This window comes from Podarcis pityusensis (genome assembly GCF_964106645.2).
Source record: "Podarcis pityusensis genome assembly, chromosome: 17".
NCBI classification, from domain to species: domain Eukaryota; kingdom Metazoa; phylum Chordata; class Lepidosauria; order Squamata; family Lacertidae; genus Podarcis; species Podarcis pityusensis.
The window spans coordinates 38,349,871-38,371,588 of NC_138042.1; the positions used below are offsets into that span (position 1 = coordinate 38,349,871).

At 45.4% G+C, this 21,718-nt stretch overlaps 2 protein-coding genes across 4 annotated transcripts in view; one reads left to right on the plus strand and one right to left on the minus strand.

Annotated features, from left to right (window-relative positions):
- Positions 1-29: 29 nt before the first annotated feature.
- Positions 30-3,915, minus strand: MRPL51 (mitochondrial ribosomal protein L51). Its single transcript, XM_080987048.1, has 3 exons — positions 3,744-3,915; positions 1,220-1,327; positions 30-400 (listed from the first exon to the last, which is right to left on the minus strand). Exons 1-3 carry the CDS (start codon positions 3,829-3,831, stop codon positions 204-206), a joined length of 393 nt encoding a protein of 130 aa, XP_080843174.1. The 5' UTR covers positions 3,832-3,915; the 3' UTR covers positions 30-203.
- Positions 3,806-21,718, plus strand: part of NCAPD2 (non-SMC condensin I complex subunit D2) — a 30,981-nt gene continuing 13,068 nt past the window's right edge. Inside the window, exons 1-17 of one of the 3 annotated variants that reach the window (XM_080986669.1) lie at positions 3,806-3,923; positions 9,667-9,742; positions 10,533-10,591; positions 11,035-11,216; positions 11,944-12,077; positions 12,359-12,486; positions 12,640-12,763; positions 12,839-12,986; positions 13,958-14,155; positions 15,333-15,467; positions 16,007-16,091; positions 16,752-16,926; positions 17,115-17,239; positions 18,096-18,293; positions 19,375-19,549; positions 20,151-20,235; positions 21,260-21,393. In XM_080986669.1, the coding sequence (XP_080842795.1) occupies positions 3,899-3,923; positions 9,667-9,742; positions 10,533-10,591; positions 11,035-11,216; positions 11,944-12,077; positions 12,359-12,486; positions 12,640-12,763; positions 12,839-12,986; positions 13,958-14,155; positions 15,333-15,467; positions 16,007-16,091; positions 16,752-16,926; positions 17,115-17,239; positions 18,096-18,293; positions 19,375-19,549; positions 20,151-20,235; positions 21,260-21,393 (2,186 nt within the window). In that variant the 5' untranslated portion in view covers positions 3,806-3,898. Of the gene's footprint in view, positions 3,924-5,642; positions 5,883-9,666; positions 9,743-10,532; positions 10,592-11,034; positions 11,217-11,943; positions 12,078-12,358; positions 12,487-12,626; positions 12,764-12,838; positions 12,987-13,957; positions 14,156-15,332; positions 15,468-16,006; positions 16,092-16,751; positions 16,927-17,114; positions 17,240-18,095; positions 18,294-19,374; positions 19,550-20,150; positions 20,236-21,259; positions 21,394-21,718 lie in introns of those variants that run through there. The other 2 variants (XM_080986668.1, XM_080986670.1) reach the window with 2 other exon arrangements.

A 21,718-nucleotide genomic window follows, 5' to 3' on the forward strand; every position in this document is an offset into this window, starting at 1 on the left:
ACAGCAGTACACTCACAATGGGACATTAGTACATTGTACAGGAATATATTGGTAGATGAGGTGGCATACAATGGAAACATAATAAGAATAAGATCATTAGAACAGCTTTCCACATCCATAGTTCTCTTTGGAGCCCTAAGAACGTGAGCAAATATTTTGCACCATGTTCTTCGGGACAGATGCTCGCGAACGCGGAGCTGCTCTCAGCGATGCTTCCCAGTGCGGTTATAACGCCTGTACAAATATCTAATCCTCTTGTTCAGGTTGTGGTACTCATCCACGAACATTCGGTCACCCACCATTTTCTTTTTGCGGATGCATCTCTGAAGTTCATTCCCCCGCCAGCCGCGTAACCATTTGGGGCCGATGATCAGGTCCCTGGGGTGGGCCTTAAAGTCCCCTAAAAAGAGAGAAAGAGAGACAACAGACATAAAAAAGAGAGAGGTCAGCCTTGGGGCTGTAGGCCAGACACTGTCCCCCTTCCTCTTTTGCACACACCTCCCAAGGCACCCATGCTGCCCTGCCAACCTCCTGAGCACGAAAGTAATAATAAAAATGCTGTCAGCGACTGGCAGGAGCTGGAGTCTGACACAGGGCAGAGGGGTCAGTGATTTTGGGGGAACTATATCGGCTAGGGGGCAAGAGTCGGAGGCAGGGGAAGCTTCGGAGCTGCAGGATGGAGCACAGGATGGGTTGAAAGAACAGGAGGAAGAGGCAGGTCAGGTAAGTGTAGGGCCCATGTGCTTCTCCACCCTCTCCTGCACCACTGTCTCCCACCACCAGGAGAGGACTGAAAAGGGAGGAGCAGAGGAAGTTGCCATGCAGGCAGAGTCTTGGGCTGTGACGGGGTAGGTACATAAAGTGGTAGAGACGGAGTGTTAAGTATTATCCTTGACAATAAAGAGTTAACCATCTGCCATGTGCATTCCTTCGGTTGGGAAGCACTCCTAACAAATACCTATTAACAGATATACATGTCTTTCCCTTACTGCTTGTCACCAAATGCCAGCATCTCTCCCCGAGAGTGAGGCTTTCATGTCAGCTCCCTTCCCCCTCCCTCAAAAAGCAATGGGTTGAGGGACCCCCAGAGCAGATTGGGGAACTGTGGAGGGCTGCAGGGGGGGGGGGCAGGAGAGGAAAAGAAAGCCTGTGTTTGCTGGCATAAAGTTGCACGCTACCCGATTTATCTGTTCAGTAACTCTGCATCCCCAATATTTACCCAGAATGCCAATATTGTCATAGACCCCAAATAGTGCTCGTTTCTCTGTCCATCGATCGACTGGTTTGGGGCGGGGGGGCTCCTTCACACGCATTTGGTTAGGGATTCCTGGAAGAGAAAAAGTGACCAGAAATGGTAGGTCTGTCATTGTAAAAACTCCACCCTTGGGATCTGTTCTTTAGGTACTCACCTTGGAAATTCTCACATTGCATATGTCCAAAAATACTACTTACTCAGATTTAGATGTGGGCAACTTGGGATCAAGGCCTACCCATGCTAATAAAATAATAATAATTTATTATTTATACCCCAACCATCTGGCTGGGTTTCCCCAACCACTCTGGGCGGCTCCCAATCGAATATTAAAAACACAATACAGCATTAAACATTAAAAACTTCCCTAAACAGGGCTGCCTTCAGATGTCTTTTAAAAGTAGGACAGTTGCTTATTTCTTTGACATCTGATGGGATTGCGTTCCATGGGGCAGACGCCACTATCAGTAAGTCCCTCTGCCTGGTTCCCTGTAACCTCACTTCTCACAGTGAGGGAACCGCCAGAAGGCCCTTGGAGCTGGACCTCAGTGTCTGGGCTGAATGACGGGGATGGAGATGCTCCTTCAGGTATACTGGACCGAGGCCAGCATAACAGTTACAGCATAACGGTTACAGCCGAGGAGCAGAAATTTCAGAAGGTGTACAATATTGCAGCCAGAGTTCTCGGAGAAGGGCTTCTGCTGATAAGCTCATGGGACTTACGGAAAAAAGTGTTCCTTCAGGTACTGAAGTCTGAGGACCCATGTGGCACTTTATAGGAGGGGAAATTGGCACCTTAAACTGGGCCCAGAAACAAAGCAGAACATAGTTATGACCCTTAAAGGATTAGCCGCCACTGGTATTAAACAGGGACACCCCACAAGCACCCCTCACGAGAAGGGGTGACTCCACGCCTCTCAGGAGTGTTCCCCACTGAAGTCAAATCTACATGCGCCAGGCAGAGATGAACGCTACCTAGGAATTGTTTCTAGGGATTAAGTCACCAGGAAGCAAGCAGCATTAAAATCAACAGGATTTGTTTCTGATCTGAGTGAACAAGCTCACAGAAGCTAGCGTGACTCAAAAGTTGGGTCCCCAGATGCTGACATGAAAAATCCCAAACCAGCATCATCAAGTATTCCAAAAGGACTGGAGTAAATTTATATATTTGAAAGATTATTGTAATCAAGTAACATCACTAGCAGGGTTGTCTGAAGACTTGTAATGAGAAATTCTCTCCCTTTTTATATTTATTTAACTTTTGAGGTGTTTTGTAATGAGCATAATTAGAACTGGAAAACGTATAAAATGCAGTGATATAAAGGTTAATTTTGAAAGCCATGAGGCAGGAGGGAAGGAAGTCGAGGGGCTCTAAGGAGAGATAAAGTTGATAATAAGGATGTGATTGTATATTATTAAATGGAAAACTAATTTATATGTGTGTGTGTTTTCCATTTATATATATATAGATACAGTGGTACCTCAGGTTAAGTACTTAATTCGTTCTGGAGGTCCGTACTTAACCAGAAACTGTTCTTAACCTGAAGCACCACTTTAGCTAATGGGGCCTCCTGCTGCTGCCGCCGGAGCACGATTTCTGTTTTCATCCTGAAGCAAAGTTCTTAACCCAAGGTACATTTCTGGGTTAGCGGAGTCTGTAACCTGAAGTGTATGTAACCTGAAGCGTATGTAACCCGAGGTACCACTGTATAGATACAGTGGTACCTCTAGAAGCGAACGGGATCCGTTCCAGAGCCCTGTTTGTATCTAGAAGCAAACGTAACCCATGTCTGCGCGTCTAAGCGTGCGTGGGTCACATTTCGGCGCTTCTGCGCATGCGTGTGACGTCATTTTGAGCATCTGCGCAAGCGGCGAAACCCGGAAGCAATGCGCTCCGTTACTTCCGGGTTGCCGCAGAGTGCAACTTGAACGCGCTCATCCCGAAGCACATTCAGCCCGAGGTATGACTGTACAGTGGTACCTCAAGGTTACATACGCTTCCGGTTACAGACTCCGCTAACCCAGAAATAGTACCTCAGGTTAAGAACTTTGCTTCAAGATGAGAACAGAAATCGTGCTCCGGCGGCGCGGCAGCAGCAGGAGGCCCCCATTAGCTAAAGTGGTGCTTCAGGTTAAGAACAGTTTCAGGTTAAGTACGGACCTCCAGAACGAATTAAGTACTTAACCCAAGGTACTACTGTATAGATAGTTAGTTTTCCATTTAATAATATACAGTCACATCATTATTATCAACTTTACCTCCCTGGCTCCTTAGAGCCCATCGACTTCCTTCCCTGGAGACTGTAGTCCAACAGCAGCTGGAGACCCAAGTTTGAGTAACCCGGATGACACGATACACCGAGGTCGGCTTTCAGCATTCAAATACTGTAATGGGAACTACGGCGACATGACTCCGGTGACGTCATCGCCAGGCGACTGGGCCCCCCCCCAGCCCCAGCTACTTTTCCTCCGCGCAGACGGGCTGACTCACCCGTACTGAATGGCCGGCTTACTCCGGGAGCGAGGAAACTGCGGCCCAACAAGCCCCGCGAGGCTGACAAGAGCAGCGCCGCCGCCATCGAGATCCCGAGTTACTAAACCGCTTCCCTCACGAATCAAGTTCTGCCATCTTGGGACCTTCCCAGAATGCATCGCTTCCTCGCAACTTCCGGTCAAGGATTTTCTTTTCTTTTTTTAATGGGAAGTGAATGAAATTACCATAGAGCTAGAAAGAGGGGGGAAATTTAAGACAATCTGGAATGCTTGGTTAGGGCTGAATAAAAGGGGCTAAAAAAAACCAAAGAAAGCACTCTTTAAATAAATTAATTGAGCTGCTTAAAGAAATCAGTGAAGAAATTCGGGATTTTATCATGACTTCGAATGGATTACAGCATCTCCCTACCTAGAAGGAAAAGGTAGCAGAGAAAATCAGAGCTCATCCTTTTTTCAAACGTGCGTCAAATTTTGCGTGCTTAATTGCTTGTTGCTTACAAACATTCATTGAAATGCTATGATAATTCAACTGCGATCGGGGAGGGGCGTTTTAACTGACACTGTGGATATAGAAGGTTAAAAGGTGGGCTGGTAATGAGACTATTTGGGACTCTTACGAACCAAAAACCCTCCAGGAACCCGTAACTGTCCCGTCCTTAATTTGCAATGCATCAGATCCAGGGCTAAGTTCTATGCAGAAACATTGAGCTTTACTGATTTGCATGGAGCCGTATTATACTTTTAAGATATTTTTAAAACTCTTTTTTAAAAAATCCATGAGCTCTTGTTTAGCTTATTTTTTAAAAAATGTATTTCATTGATTTTAAATGGCAAATAGCAATACAGTGCAGAAAAAACTTAATAAATAATTGTCGAAGTGGAATGCAGAGCCTTAACAAAAAGAAGAAAGAAAATATTGACGAAAGAGTTGTGGTGACTTATATTCCAATGAAAGCTGTCAAATAAAAGTGTCGTTCTGCAATGTTTCCATGCAGTGATGGTGGAAGGAAAGAAACCCTGTCCAGTCGATTTTACAGAGTCTAAGTTGTAACATAGCTGTCAATTTTTCCCTTTTCTTGCGAGGAATCCTATTCGGAATAAGGGAATTTCCCTTTTAAAAAAGGGAAACGTTGACATCTACGTGTACAGAAAGTATTGGGGGTCCATATAGGAACGATGCCCGTATTTGCGAGATCCAGCTTCGAAAAGGTTTGCTCCCCAGAGATTTCCCGTATTTTGCTGCCACTAATTTAGCCAGTTGACGATAAGCGCGGAATGACACCTTTATAGGTTACATACCTCGATTCTGTGGGGCAAAGTAGGATCAGCAAGGCGGGTTTCGTTCCTCATTTGAACGTGATCTGTTTAATTGTGTCCAGTGCTTTTTTTTCTTTTAAAATGTTTAGAGGTGCTCTCATTTTCCTACTGATATTGAAATATACTGCCCCTCAATGAGGCCAAACTTAGATTCACAAAATGTTTAGGGGTACGCGTCCCCCTGCGCCCCCCCCCCGAGAAAAAAAGCACTGATTGTGTCACTTAATAAGGGAACCGGAGGAACGACTATATTTCAGTAGTCCTAAAAAGAAAAGACAACTCTCCTCCGCTGAAGAAACTAACGCCAAAGGCAACCAAAAAGTTCCGTCTCGGAAGTATCGGGTACTTTCACATCTCTATACTTTTTGCTAAGCTCTAATTGTAAATTTGGGCCGTTAGAGAGGACCTCGCCCTCTGCACGTGATTGGGGCGGCCGGGCTCAGCGTCGTGATTGGGCGAGCGGGTGGCGTTCGAAGTGGCGGCGCGCATTTCGTCTTCTCCGTCTCTTATTGGGCGGCGGGTGCGCGCGCGCGCGCGCTGGGGGCGCTTCGTTCGGTGCTTCCCGCGCTTTCCCCCCATTCACTGAGGCGCAGCCGGCGGGCCGGTCGGTCGTGTTCCGAGGTCTTCTCTGCGGGTCTCTCTCTCCTCCTGAGGGGATTCTTTTCCGAAGCGGCCATGGCCGACGCTCCTCCGCCCGCGGCCCCCTCGTGGGAGTTCAGCCTGCCCTTGTCGCCCGCCGACTTGCTCCGCGGCGCGGGGCCCTCGCAGTACGTGGTGCAGGAGGTGCTGCCCCCGAAACAGCTCCCGGGGCAGCTGGCAGGTGGGTAGGAGGCGGGCGCTGACGGGGCATGCCTACTCGGGAGTAAGGCTCCTTCCCGCCTTCATCTGAGCCGGGCTTACTCCCGAGTAACCGCGCAGCTTGAGAGGCGGTGGGGTGTGTGTGTGTGTGTGTGTGTGTGTGTGTCGAGGTCTGTTCCCAGATACAACAGGCGGACTGCACGAGAATCACAGAATTGTGAGTGTGATTAGAGTGTAATTAGAATAGGAAAACGTACAAAATGCAATGATATAAAGGTTAATTTTGAAAGCCATGAGGCCGGAAGGAAGTTGATAGGCTCTAAAGAGCCAGGACGGTAAAGTGGACATCGAGGATGTGAATGTATATAACTAAATGGAAAATAAATAAAAATTATATATATATATATATATATCGCAATTTTATAGTTCAAATCGGGAAAAATAAATACAGTAAATGAACAGAAGTACAAAGATTCACAAAATGTTTAGGGGTATGCGTACTTATGCATCCCCCCAGGAAAAAAGCACTGATTACCTGACTGCGACCCCCTTGCCACATATAAAACAGCCTTGGAAAAAGCCACTAAAATTATTTGCCAGTCACATAAAAGACAGCATAGATTGTGCAGGGGATTCATTAATTTGATTTATTGTAAATGGTTGCTTGTTTCTGGATCTTAATGGTTTTTATTGGGTTTGGTGCTTTTGTAACTGGATTCGTAATGCCTTTTAGTCAAATACAATAAATGACTGATTGATTAAAGAGAGAGAGAGAATCACAGAATTGTAGACAACCCCGACCAGACAAGAATGGGAAACTAAGTTGATGGACTGTGCTGAAATGGCAAAATTAACTGGGAAGCTCAGAAACCAAGAAGACCTTTTTTGTCTGCCTCCCCACCCCCACGCAGAGCGTTTCCTATGAGAAGTGCCAGTACTACCACCACTAAATCAATAGGACACACACACACCATCCACTGTTCTGTAAAAACACCTTAATCCTGATTCTATTTTATTCTTTAGTAGATTTACAAAAATAAAAACACATACCAATAAAGAAATTAGAAGGGGGCAATGTTAGATGTGGACGCACAAAGCATTTTTAAAAATAATAATGGGGGGAAAAAACAAGACTCCTTGTGCTCCGCTCCCCTTTTATTCTTGCCCCTCAGAGCTGGCACATCACATGGGCCTGGGCCTTGCTAGTGGCAGCCTCTCCTCACCTGCTCTCCAGCAGCCGCTATGAGCTGCCTAGAGGAGGAAACTATCAGTGGCAGCCATGGAGAGGCAACAGGATGCTCCCTCGCAGCCACCACTCTGGACTAGTGTTGGCTCATCATCCTCTGTGGTTTTTTTGTTTTGTTTTGTTTTTGCAAAAATTTTATTAGTTTTTACAATATCAACGACAAACAAAAACATAAAACAAACAAAACATAACAAACATAAATCCTAACCTTATTGAAAATAACAGTTATTTACTTTGTAAAATGACTTCCTCGTTTCCCCTTAGTTGAATTTCACTGCATATCCTTATAACGGTTTTCCAAATCCCAATTTTAATACCCTTTAGATTAAATGTTAACATCTTTAAATCTTTTCCTTCTTGTATTAAACATATTATTTTGTCAGTTAACATAAGTACAATCCTAAGCCCATTGAGTATCTGGACGCTATTTCCAGTTATTTTAGCTTAACAAATTTAGCTAAATAATCATTAAATTTCTTCCATTCTTCATGGTGTTCCTCCTCCTTCTGGTCGCAGACTCTTCCAGTTAGATCGGCTAGCTCCATAAAATCCATCATCTTCATCTGCCATTCTTCTACTGTTGGTAATTCTTGAGTTTTCCACTTTTTAGCTAACAGAATGTGAGCCGCAGTTGTGGCATACAAAAATAGATTAACATCTTTCTTGGGCAATTCCGAACGTATTATTCCAAGAAGAAAGGCCTCTGGTTTCTTTGTAAATGTATATTTCAACATTTTTTTCAATTCATTATAAATCTTTTCCCAGAAGTCTTTCACCTTGGGGCAGGTCCACCACATATGAAAGAATGTTCCTTCCTTTTCTTTGCATTTCCAACATGTATTATCACACTTATGATACATCTTTGCTAATTTTACAGGAGTCAAATACCCTCTATACATCATCTTCATAATATTTTCCTTTAACAAAGTACATGTGGTGAACTTCACCCCTTTCTTCCACAACCTTTCCCAGTCCTCAAACATTATATTATGTCCTAAATCTCTTGCCCAATCTATCATCACCAATTTAACTTGTTCATCTTTCGTATGCCACTCCAGCAAAAGCTTGTACATTTTAGATAAGTTTTTACCTTCAGTATCTAACAACTCCATCTCCAACTTGGATTTTTCCAAGGCAAAACCATTTTTCTTATCCAGTTTATACAATTTGTTAATCTGGTGGTAATGTAACCAATTTAACTTATCTTTAATTTGCTCAAATGGTCTTAATTTATAACCTTCCTCTTCCTCTATTAATAAGTCATAATATCTCAACCATTTGGTATCCATATTTAATTTTTTTCTGGGCCTTTGCCTCCATTGGTGAAAGCCATCTGGGCGTCTTTCTTTCTAAAAGGTCTTTGTATTTTATCCAGACATTATACAACGATTTCCTAATTATATGATTTTTAAATGCTTTATGGGCTTTTGCTTTATCATACCACAAATATGCATGCCAACCAAACACATTATCAAATCCTTCCAAATCTAGTAAATCTGTATCTTCTAATTTCATCCATTCTTTAATCCAACAAAGTGCAGCAGCTTCAAAATAGATTTTAAAATCTGGCAGAGAGAAACCCCCTCTTTCTTTAGAATCCGTAAGTAATTTGTATTTAATTCTGGGTTTCCTCCCCTGCCAGATAAATCTAGAAAGAGCTTTTTGCCATTCTTTAAAACATTTTACATTGTCTACAATTGGGAGGGCTTGAAACAAAAAAAGCATCTTTGGCAAAAAAAAGCTCATCATCCTCTCTGAGCTCAGTGGCAGCAGCTGACATCCATCTGTCTTGGGAGACAGTGGAGGAGTTTGCCTTTGGGGGTGAGGTCAAGCTATTGGAAAGTTGCACTGGCTGTGGAGACCAATACGGGAAAGACATGCTTTGTGGCAGGTGAAGGCATCCAGTTATTTTGCGGCAGATGCACCATGGTGTTTCTTATCACTGTGCTGCAGCACTGGCAGGGGAAATAGGGACATTCCAGGATCAAATCAAGCTGGGATGGCTGTCCCTGGAAAATTGGGACACCTGACGGGTATGCTTTTGTGGCTAATAGCTGTTAATAGATCTGTCTTACGTGAATGAGTCCAATCCCTTTTTAAAGCTATCAGAGCTAAAGCTGAACCAGCTTTGCTCCGTTGTTTACTTTCAACATTATTCTGACGCTGAACAGCATTAAGGGCAGTAATTGGAAGTATACTGATTTAAGTCACAATGAGTCATAGCCTAGTCAGCTACAGTGGTGCCTCGCAAGACGAAATTAATCCGTTCCACGAGTCTCTTCGTCTTGCGGTTTTTTCGTCTTGCGAAGCACGGCTCTTAGCAGCTATTAACGGCTTAGCGGCTTTAAGAAAAAGGAAACAAACTCGCAAGAACTCGCAAGACGTTTCGTCTTGCGAAGCAAGCCCATAGGGAAATTCGTCTTGCGGAACGACTCAAAAAACGCAAAACCCTTTCGTCTAGCGAGTTTTTCGTCTTGCGAGGCATTCGTCTTGCGGGGCACCACTGTATATAAAATTTGGATCTCACGTGTGGTCTCTCTCTCTCTCTCTCTCTCTGCAGCATTTCGGACAGTTTTCCGTACACAAGGAGCTCTTGCTATCCTGCAGCATTTTGATACCGTGTACAGTATCCTACAGTGAGTTTGCATGCTCAAAAGCACTATTCCTATTATTTGAAAGAGTTCAGCCTTTTGGGGTTGAGAGTCCCTGGGGCCCTTTTCTTAATGGTAATGCAGCTCCTCAGTATACCAAGGAACAAAGTGGACTGCACAGCATAGGAGAGGGCTGTCAAGAGTGATCATGTCAATGGCCCTACAAGTCTCACCATTCCATCATAAGACTAGTGCCTCAGTAGGATCACCTGCTCTATCCACTGGGGAGGAAACCTAGAGCAGTTAGGAATAAGATACCTTCAGTCTGCAGGGGTGGGCTATCCTAACTAGTCCCCCACCCTTGCAGGGGAGAATTGTCACTGTAAATCCAAACCTCACCTGTAAGTGGACTGCCCATCGCAACAAGGTGATAACCGCTCCACCTATTTTCAGACTGCCACCCTCCCCAAAGTGCACAGATTAAATGGAAGGTGTGCTCTGCTCTGTGCTTTGGACCAATGACCATTTGAGAAAGACCATTGGAGGCTGTGAACTCCCAAGCTGGATCCTAAGTGAAGTCATCCAAAACCCCTGTTCTGGGTTTCTTCAGCATCACACCTGAGACGACCTCAGTCAGGGAAGCTGTAAAGCAGTAGTGTGGGTGGTACACCAATAGCATTCCTAACCTGTCTCTGACCCAACAGCAGATCCAGGCCTTGCATTACATAATGTACTTTAAAAGTATGTCTTAGGAGCTGGGGTCACTGAATGCAGTTCTGAACTGAACGTGGCTCTTGCTTTTCCCTTCTTTGAACTTCACATCTCTGCCCTGCAGCCACTTCAGAACTGTTGATGCTGCTCTTAAAGAAGATGCCCTAGAACTGATGATGAAAGGTGAGTGAGGCCCCTTGAGGCCATGGAAAGTGTGACTTCTTTTTTGGCAGCTTTATGATGCTATCAAGGCAAATGTGACCTCATTGGCAGGCTGCTCCCTCAGCCCATTCCCCTAATAGAGGTCTGTAATCTTGGTGGTCAGTGCAAAGCTATGTGTGTCCGCTGTAAGGGCAGACCTACAGGATATCCCATTCCTTCTGGCTTCCTCTCTAGAGGAGGCATCCATCTCTTGCAAAGTGTTGCAAGGAGTGGTCAGGGGCATGGACACAAGACAAGCCTAGCGTGCCTGGGTTATGGGTTGCTGGGTGTTGCCAGAGTTATGGCTTTTGAGGCAACATGATCACAAGTCTTTGGTAATCTGAAAGCTGTAGTGGGTTTGTATTTAAGGCAAAACATGTGCCAAGAGCATGCCTGGTGATCCATCTTCCCACTTCTCTCTACAGTTGTCGCCAGTCACTCCAGTGCCCTGACAGCCATCCTGAACAATGCTGACCTAGCACCTTCACTTCGTGCTCTTCACCATAATGCTCTCAAGATGAACTGCTACCTACTAGCACGGCTGGTGGAGGCGTTTGAAATAGAGTGTGGCAAAAGCAACCTGGTGGGGCTGGATTCCAAGAAGAAGGTAGAAGGCTGAATCTGAAAACTTGCTGGGCTTAAGATGGCCCTTTAGCGTCTCCACCTCTGTCGTTCTGCCCGGACACTGAGGTCCAGCGCCAAGGGCCTTCTGGTGGTTCCCTCGCTGCGAGAAGCCAAATTACAGGGAACCAGGCAGAGGGCCTTCTCGGTAGTGGCGCCCGCCCTGTGGAACGCCCTCCCACCAGATGTCAAAGAGGAAAATAACTACCAGACTTTTAGAAGACATCTGAAGGCTGTTTAGGGAAGCTTTTAATGTTTAATAGGTTATTGTATTTTAGTGTTTTGTTGGAAGCCGCCCAGAGTGGCTGGGGAAACCCAGCCAGATGGACGGGGTATAAATAATAAATTATTATTATTATTATTATTATTACTATTACTATTACTATGATGATGATGTTGATGAAGACAGTTGCCCCAAAGTCAAATTAAAATCAGTCTTTCAAGTTGTATGATAAAAATAATTGATACATAAAATGTAAGCTGAGAACTTAAATAGGGACACAGCTTTCCACTGCAAGCTCCACCCACTACCACCTTCATGTGTTGTGTGGAACATCTGAAGGGCGAAAGATACACACATTCAGCTGCCCAATGTGCATTGATCTTGGGAGTGCAGTTTGAACATGTGGAACCTAATTCGTGAAGGGGTGCTGTGTGTGCTCATTTTTATCTTCCACTCACCTGAAGTTGATGCCTTGCATTTACGTTAACAGGGTAAGAAGAGCCAGGCTAAAGGCTTTCTCTGGGAGGAGGAAAGGCAACACGTCGTGCAGCTGCTCGCGCAGTTACTTCAGCTGGACCTTCATCGCCTGTGGAACAGTTTTGTAGTGGAGGAAGAGTTTATCAGGTGTGAATGTTGGAGGGGTTGAACAGGAAGCTGTTTCTGGGCAAGGTCTCTGAAAGCATGCTTTCTTACATTGTGGAAGAGTGGCAAGGATCAGTCCGTTTGCGAGGAGGAAGGATTGATTAGGGCAACAAGATAAACTTGAACTAAGGAAAAATAATTCAGGGATTTATCATCGGTAATATGTGTGCCTTCGAGGCTTACAGTGTTGTGAGTATCTGATATCCCTCCCATTTCTCTGTTCTCCCCAATATAATCCATATCTTTTCTGATTTCCCCTCCAGTTTAGTGACTGGCTGCTGCTACCGCATCCTGGAGAACCCTAGCATTGGCCACCAGAGACATCGGCCTACACGAAATGCAGTGATTCATCTGCTAGGTGTCGTTTTACTGCGTTATGGCCATATGCTCAGTAAGTCTGCTCTTTTCTTTTAGAGCTACCCTAGTGTTCGACATGATATGGTCCAGCTGCTGTTGCTGGTGCACCATAAACCCCTAACCTAAACTTCTCTACCTGTCTTCTTATTGAAAATGAGTCTTCTCTTACCGCAGCTATCTTTGGTAGGTGCCACTCTGAAGGTCGTGCAGATGCTGCAGCACTTTGAACACGTAGCTCCCGTGTTTGTGGAGGCTGTGGGTGTGTGGATCAAGGAATATGGAATGAAGAGCATTGTGGGAGAGCTGCTAAGGTGAGAGGGGCTCTTGTCCTTGTTCCCACCCTGTTCTCAGCAGCTTCAGCCACTGACTCTTGGTTCATTGTTCAGGGAAATCGGACAGAAGTGCCCTCAGGAGCTGTCCCGAGATGCCTCAGGAGTGAAGGGCTATGCTGCCTTCCTTGTAGAACTGGCTGGACAAGCACCAGCCATAGTGCTGGCCAACATAAGTGTCCTCCTGCATCACCTGGACGGAGAGGTACTCAATATGGGACCATGTGAAATGTTAAGACTGCACAACTCTCCTTTTGTTTGGCCTGAGATCTTGAGCATATATGGGAGGACGTAGTTGTACTGGCTTATTTAAAGCAAAGAAAGTCACCACCCCCACCTGCCCAGCCAGCATCTTGCATCTGTCAAGGCTCTGTTATTTTGTCTGCATCTCTTTGTTTTGGTTGCACCTCAGTAGGTTCAGAACCAGTAGCTGGCATCTTTTCCTCTGCCCCCGCCGCGCCCCCCCCCCCGCCTCCCTTCGTATGCCTGCCTTATAACTACACTCAGGTTTCAGGCAAAACGTATTGAGCACCCAGACCAATCTTGTAATTCAGAACCTGCTTTAGAATGGATCGTCAGCTTTCCTGAGGCTGCAGACAAATCACAGAGAGCTGCCCAGAAGAGTTTGGTTCAAATACGAGAATCAGCTCTGTGGTTCTTAATTCGTGAAATCCTCTCTTCTGTGGCATCAGTCCTGCTCATGGTTACTTGGTAATGAGTGGTGTTGGACTCTTGAGACTTTCTTCGGAGAAAACCTTGTTTGGATCAATGTGCAAGTCGGCCACAACCCTGTGCTGCAGCTGGAACACTAGGGGCACACACGTGCCAGCCCAGAAATGTCTTTCCAGCTATACAAAATGGGATGTGTGTATGGCATCTTAATCCTGTGTCTCTCTAGCTCTGACTCAACAATCATGTCCAAGTATTGCATCAGGATATTCTGGTTTTGGATTGCCTTTCCCTGCAGCTTCTAGCAGTCCATGACAAATAGGCTCAGGCTGGCGCAGAGCTGCTGCTGTCGCGGGCATCTGGCCTGCAAGTGCTGCAGAGATGATGCAATTCAACCTGCTTCGTATTGGAAGTTTCCTTGGGACGTTTGCCTCCTCGACCCCTTGTTTGTGAGATTTTGAAAGCGCCAGGAGAAACGCCCTTCTAAACAACATTGTTGTCCTGCAGAGCTATGGGATGCGCAATGCCATTTTGACTGCTATGGCAGAGGTGCTGCTGCAGGTGCTGAATGGAGAGCAGCTGGAAGAAGCTTCCAAAAACACACGGGATCAATTCCTGGACACCCTGCAGGCGCACACATGTGATGTCAATAGCTTTGTGCGCAGTCGTGTGCTGCAACTCTTCACCCGAATTGTGCAACAAAAAGTGAGTTGTGAGGGAGTTGAGCATCCTTTATCAATTCCATACCTCAAAGGGTAGGAGGGTAGTTTGCATTGGGAAGTGCCGTCTCTCTTGACTTGGAGGTTTTTGGTAATTGTAGATTGCAGGGGCTTTGTTCTAGTTTTCCTGTCCTGCCAAGTTTAATTGGTTTGTTTAGGATTAATTTTTCCTCCCCTCTGCACACCTGCGAGTAGGATTGTGTCTGCTGAGCATCTACTCCCCTCCAGCCTTTGATTCACCGTATTTTGTCCATCCTCTGCAGTTGAAGAAAGCAGGAAATGGGCAGCCATGTATGCTAGCTGGACCTCCAGGTCCCCTCCTTATGGAAGAGGCTATGAGAATATCCACACCGTTTGTAATCACGGGCATCCCCCCACTTACGCACAATGGGCTTGCACATGACCACACATATGTGCGGTACCAGGAAAAATATAAATAATTCAATTCAAACCTGGACATGGCGGGAGAGAGCTGGGGAGTTTTTGTGGCTCATGAGGAGACCCTCCTTGGAGCCCGAAGAAGATGTCGGTGTGGGTGGAGGAAGCCCCGAGGATACTGAAGGCACAGTAGTGCTTTGTTTAGTCTGCTCAGCCTCCCCGCCTAACAGCTGATGCGTGTGATAGCGCAGCAGCCACTTGTCCTACAGCCTCTTGCTGGCCCAAGAGCTTCAGTTCTAGTTGTGGATATTTATTGATACAGGTTTTTGGTCTGGATTGGAGAGACAGTGGCAGAGAGGGCATTTAAAAGGTGCTTAGAGGGTCTCCCCACTTACACAATTTTCACCCAGAATGTAACCCCCACGTACTGAACACTGAAACAATACAAGATTGCTGGGGGTGGAAGGGTGAGAGACAGGGCAGTGGGCTTTTCTAGGTCGCCCTTCCCAGCCTGGTTTGTAGAAATTTGGCTCTTATCTGGACTTTGTCAGAAAATGCTACATGTGATGGCTGGAGAGAGCTGTAGACCTTCAAGGGAACAGTGCAAGTAGGAACCAGTCTATATTTCAAGGGCAATTATAAACATACACATGTTTAGGACCAAAAGCAAAATACAGGTTTCTAGTACCACTTAATCAAGGTAACATGGCATTGGTGCCACTTACTGTTTCTACAGTTGTACTTGTTTATAGCCTCTCATCTCTTTCTTTCCTCCCTGCTTGTAGGCTTTGCCCTTAACTCAATTCCAGTCTGTAGCATGCTTAGCTGTGGGTCGCCTACAGGATAAATCTGTAAATGTGGTTAAGAATGCAATTCAGCTGCTGGCTGCTTTCCTTTCCAACAATCCTTTCTCCTGTAAGGTAAGCTCTTTATCTCACATTTTGCTTGGTACACTAACACCCTTTCCTGCCACTATAGACACCCCCTTACCCAAACTTTGTTCCTACTCATCCACAGTTGGATGGAAAAGAAGAGGTAACTTGGTAGATAAATCTTAAACTCACACTGCATGAAATGTAACATGTGCAAGATAGATTAGAGCATCAAGCGTTTGTCATTATGCTCCTCCTGATAACACACACACACATAAACCTTTTCTGATGGCTTATTCCCTGCCCCCAATTTCATAAAATACAGGGGGCCACACAGCAGGGACAGTAACTCTTCATTAGTTAGTTTGGAAGGACTCTTCCTCTGAGTAGCTTATGGGAGCTGACTATTTTTTAAAAACTATTATATGTTACTTATATCGGCATTTGCTCAGATAACTTGAACACAATCCAACTTTTGGATCACATTCCCTTAGATCTCACAAGATTTGGAAGGAAGGGGGGAAGAAGGGGGTTTGGTGGGAGGAGCATGAAATAAGCTGCATTAACAAGAATTCTTATGTTCACAGTTAAGCTGCACAGACTTAACTGAGCTGCTTGAGAAAGAGAAGCAGAAACTTCAGGAAATGAAGAGCAAAGGCAGAACCAAAACTGGTAATGTACTTTCCCCTGTGCCGCAGCTCAACATTTGAGGTGCCCCTGGCTGGGGAGGTGTGGGAAAAGGCAGAAATGGAAAAGGAAAAGGCATGGAGAATAGAAAGGCAAAGTTTGAGACCAGTGGTGAGAGTGGAACACAGGAGAAATCTCCTGGAGACTCGAACATAATTCAAAATTGTACCTTCAGCTCCAACAAAGCCTGTATGAGGGGATGTCTTAGAGAACACACCTTAAGACATTTGCAATTGGTACATAGTTGTGTGTTGTCTCCCTTATTAAGGAGACTTAAGCCCAATTCATAAGTCCATGGCTGCTTTGGATTCAGGAATGTTTCCCATTCCAAACAGTTTTCTATGGCAGGGTGAAAACCAGTTAATCAGCTGTAAAAGATCTACCCCAAATCCCAACCCAGCACTCTTAACCACTACACCACTGGCTCTGTACAGAAGTAACATCTCCATTCATTGGTCCACCCACTTTTGCCTCTAGCCCCGTACATCACTGTCATGTAGCTCTTGAAAGGTTGCCTAGAAGGGAATGCAGCCCTTGGGCTGAAAAGGGTTCCCCCACCCCTTGCTCTGTAGAGTACTAACTTCCCATTAACTGCTGTTCATCTTGATGGTGATGAAGGCTTAATCTCACTCTTCCACCTCGCAGCTGTGGTGATCCCTCCAGAGGAGGAGTGGGAAGCCATGCAGCCAGAGCTTCAAGCAACCTTGAAGAGTTGCCTTTGCTCGCGAAAGCAGGAAGAAGAGGTGGGTGAGCTTGAGACGGAGGATCCAGCACAATTATTTGAGAGCATTGTCCAGCTGTTAAGGAAATCCAATTACAAGTGAGTAAACCCAGAAAGGATTTGTGTGCTTCTCATCGCAGTAGGATGGGGTTTTGTCTTGGGAGCTACGTGTCCCAAATATTCCCCCGCAAGTAATTCTAAGGGGACGCTGCATCTCTCAGATGAGCTGGATGAATGTGCGAAGGGCAGCTGGATCACATATTTTGCCACACGTGCTTTCAATGCAGGGGTGCCATTCATCTGACACAACAAGGTATGCGCCAGTTCCAGGCAGTGGAGCCCTTCAGCGGACCAAGAACAAAGGATGATGAGGAAGACTTTATCCTGAGCGTGTTGAGAACACTTTACATAGGTTTGTCATTGAAATTCTACTCAATATTGATCCAGCACACCAGAAGGAAAAAAGATAGAAAGAGAAAGGGAAGCACAGGCTCCTACTGGCCTTATTTTTATAGTCAGCATGACCTTGACAGAGATAAGAGAACCAGTTTAAGCCAGCTGTACTCAGGTTCTCTGAAGGAATAACCCAAACATCATGAACCTTTTGCTTGTTTCTTTCACACAGAGAAGCTTCCAGAACCTTCTTGAATTAATTAGAATAGGAAAGATCACATCAGATCAATACTTTCTGCAAACGGACACTGTTGGTGCTCCACCTCACTTTGCTGCTTCGTTGGCTCCAGTATCCCCTCTTTATAAACATGGATGCCACTATTGCATCTAACTGTATCTTTTCTCACATGAAGTGAGTAGTGGAAGGTACCAAAATCAAAAAGGGTTTGTGGATGTGGAAGCTAAACTCGTTCTTCTTCACCATACCTCTTAGCAGTCAGGCACCCAAACATGACCCCATCAAGCACCCTTGACCCCATCGCACTCCCAATCTTGAAGCAGGATCTAAGAAAAGCACACAAAGCAATCAAGCACAGTGGGAGGGGAGAATGTGATGGATTCAGTTCTCCCACCCATGTTTAATGAAGTTTAGTCTACCCATCCACTCCCATCATAGTGGCTGCAACTATTGTTAGATTGACACTAGTTCCCTTCCACACTAGACATTTGTCTGGAAACATGGAGAACACTTATCTTTCATCAGACTCTGCATGTGGTGATAAATTCACCATTGCAATTTAGGTCTCTGCAATTGTATTTAGACCTCCCCTATGATAGTGTGTTGGAGCTGCATGGATCTTCTTTCTGTGTTTCAGGGTCCCAGGCTGAAGGTGGTGCCCAAGAAGCTACAGATGGGGAGGAAGAACAAGCCCAGGAAATGGAGCAGCCTCCAGAAGAGTTAGTAAAGCAGGAGATGCTGGTGCAGTACTTACAGGATGCCTACAACTTCTCTGCAAAAATCACTGAAGCCTTGAGCTTGGTCTCCAGACTAATGTATGAAAGCTCTGTCTCTGGTAGGTGTAATCTCCTACTCCTGGTTTATCTTTTCCGGATAATGCTAGTTTTATATAATGTTGTTGTTTTTTAGTTTGTGAAGCCCAAGGATGCAGACAGAATTTTTGGTGAAGTAATGCCTTTTGCAGGATAGTTCATCGTTTGCCCTTCTTTGCTTATAAAAGCCCTACCAGAAGAGGGGACTGGTTGAGTGGGTGAGGGGAATGGTCATTGTCTCTGAGACAGAGCTGTTTCCATCAGGCTCAAAAGAGGCACGGTTAAGATCTTTGTTTAAAAAGTAAAACCCTCCATGAATCGCATCTTGTTGAAGAATTGCCAGACAGTCTCCAGTATTCCATTTTTTGGGGGGTGGGGGAGAAGTTTAAGGATGTTATGGCATCTCAACTCTGCAATTTCAGTCCAGTTTCAGCCTTGGTTCTGGGACAAAGACAACTCTAGTCACCTTAGGTGATCTACAGCAGGAACTAGGCTAGGGAAGAGCACCCCAATTGGTTCTGAGCCACTTTCAATACCATGGTACCCTGGGTCATTGGACTGGGTGGCACTGTTTTGTGGTGGTTCCAGTCTTTCCTGGAAGGGGTTTCAGAAGATGGTTGTGGGTCCTATACAACACCTTGGGCTCTATCCTATGGGGTCCGACCGGATTCTATTCTGTCCCCTATCTTGTTGAACATCTACTGTGACGTGTTCCACATGGGGCTGTCTTTGAAGACTGCTTAGTTGCTGACTTAGGTGCCTATAAAGCCCCAAACAACTTTGGTCCAATATGTGGAGGAAGGGTGGAGCACTCAATCCCTCCTCTGTGTCTAGCATTGAAACCAGGTCTACTGCCACAGGACGAAAGCACCATCCTCTCCTTAGGATAGAGATGCAGCAGGCAGGATGGAGCCCTCGGTCCTTCTGCCACCCTTCAGGAGGCCAATAACATGTTTTGGCTAGTAACTTTTCTTGTGGCTCATTTACAAGGCTGCCTAACAGAAATGCAACATGAACATTGCAGCGTTTAAGGCATGGGGGGGGTTAAAGATGCAATAGAAAACCAAGTGCCCTCACCATCCTTTTCTCTTCTTTCCTCCCCAGTTATGCAGGAAGCTATTGAATTCTTTGTGATAGTCTCTCAGTTTGGTGTCCCTCAGGCTGTTCTTGGAGTACGTCGAATGCTTCCTCTTGTATGGTCCAAAGAGCCAGGAATCAGAGATGCTGTGTTGGATGCTTACAGGACGCTCTACCTGAATCCTAGTGGAGACTCTGAAAGGTTTGGCTGACGCCCTTCCACATGCCATGACAGAGTAGATTGTGCTTTATCTTAACTGGGAGTTCCGGGGAGGGGTGGAGAAGATGCAGCTACAATCAAGTACAGTGGTACCTCGGGTTACATACGCTTCAGGTTACAGACGCCGCTAACCCAGAAATATTACCTCGGGTTAAGAACTTTGCTTCAGAATGAGAACAGAAATTGTGCAGTGGCGGCGCAGCAGCAGGAGGCCCCATTAGCTAAAGTGGTGCTTCAGGTTAAGAACGGACCTCCGGAACGTATTAAGTACGTAACCAGAGGTACCACTGTATACTATTTCTATGTGGCCAGTCCTGAGGTCTGTTTTACACCTTCAGATTGAAATCCAGTGTCCTCCTTGGGTGCACTCTTTGGGTTTCACATAACAAGGAATGCATCTCTCAAACTGCCTTTTCCCTCTAAATGAATACACTGGTTATGGACTCTGTCAAGTTACTTCTTTTGGTGTAGTCCCTATTCACCTTTTTAATCTAGGTTTGCAATCATGACAGCTGTTAAGTAGAATCTCTAGATCCTTTATCTTTGTCTTTTAATTCTCTTCCTGCTTCTCTTCAATACACAGGGCTCGAGCCCAGCACTTGGTGAAGTCTCTCTCCCTGCTCCTGGTGGATGCGTCACTGGGGACCACTCAGTGTCTCGGAGAAATTGTGAGTGTGCTTTCCCCTGTAACAGACCACCTCTCACAAACCCAGTCACACTTGACTCAGAGTATAAGCCTGTTTTGAAAGTTTTTTTCTTGTGTTCTTTGAGCTCTTGAGGAGCTTACTAATATAGGCAGACCTGGCAGTACAATTTCAGATTGGTCCAATTTACTGGCATTGGATGGTAATATGGTTGAAGCAAGTTAAGATGACACTCGCTTGGGCTTCTTTAGTTTAGGAAAGGACACAACTACCAGGGACGGGGGAGAGGTTTCTTGAGGATGGAATATTATTGGGCATATGAAGATAGAACTTTTTCCTCCGCAGTACTGGCTGTTGGGGTCATTCAAGTTTGAAGGACAGTAGATTTAGAAGAAAAGAGTACTTCCCTGGACACATAATTTGTAGAATTTGCTATGCTGGTGACCACCTGCTTAGATCCCATTTCAAAGGGAGGGATAAGACAAATTTGCAGATCAAATTGTACCGTTGTTCAGAGGCTGTGGTCCTCTGAATCCTGGCTATTGGGGGGCAAGTGCTAGGAGGAGGGTTGTTGCTTCCGTTCCCTGCTTATGGGCAGTTTAAAAGCATCATGCTGGATATTGTTGGGAAGAGAAAGATGGACTATTAGTCTGTTGCTATTGGGATCTTGTGTAGTGTAATGTGTTTTTAGTCCTTGTTTAATTATTGTGTTAGGGTGGAAAAGTGAAATTGGTCAACCAGATGATAGTCTCTTAACCCACACTCCCGACAGTAGGTTTGAAAAGTTGGAATGGGCATTTAACACACACACTCTCTTTTTCTCTCCCTCTCACACACACACACGTATAACTCACCCAAATTTGTGCAGCATAAAAGCACTTCTCTCCTCCAAGTTGCAACTTCTTTATTCCAGCCACTTAATCTGCACAGAATTGACCTCACTTACTTGGGGGCGGGGGGGGGGATAACTTACATGCTTTTTATTTAAAATTTTAAAAATTAACAATTGATTGCTTTTTCTTCCCTGATAATCTTTGCGGTTCCCTAGATCTCTGAGTTTGTGCAAAAAGATGAAATAAAACCTGCTGTGGTCCAGCTGCTCTGGGAACAGTTTACAGAGAAATTGCAGTGTTCAGCATTGGAGCGCCATGCTGCCATCATGCTTCTTGGGATGATGGCACGGTGAGTCATTAATTTAGCCTCCTGTGTCCTGTCTCTTTCAAAGCAACAGATTTTCTCTTTCCCCCCCTCCCCCAGCTCTTGCTCTTTTCTACCCTCACTCTCTTGGGTTAGGTAGGTGAGGGGAAGCCCAAGTAATCTTGAAATTTGGTTGGTTTGGCTGTATTGCCCTTTTTGCCATAGGTATGTGGTCCTCATCAGAGTTCAAAGGTGTTGCATTTTGTGTGGGCCAATGAGTTTCAGAAGTCAGATATCAGCCACCGTGTTCTTATTGTTGTGGTACCCCAGTGAAATAATTTCTCTCGTCTCCCACTAGCTGAGGCTTAAT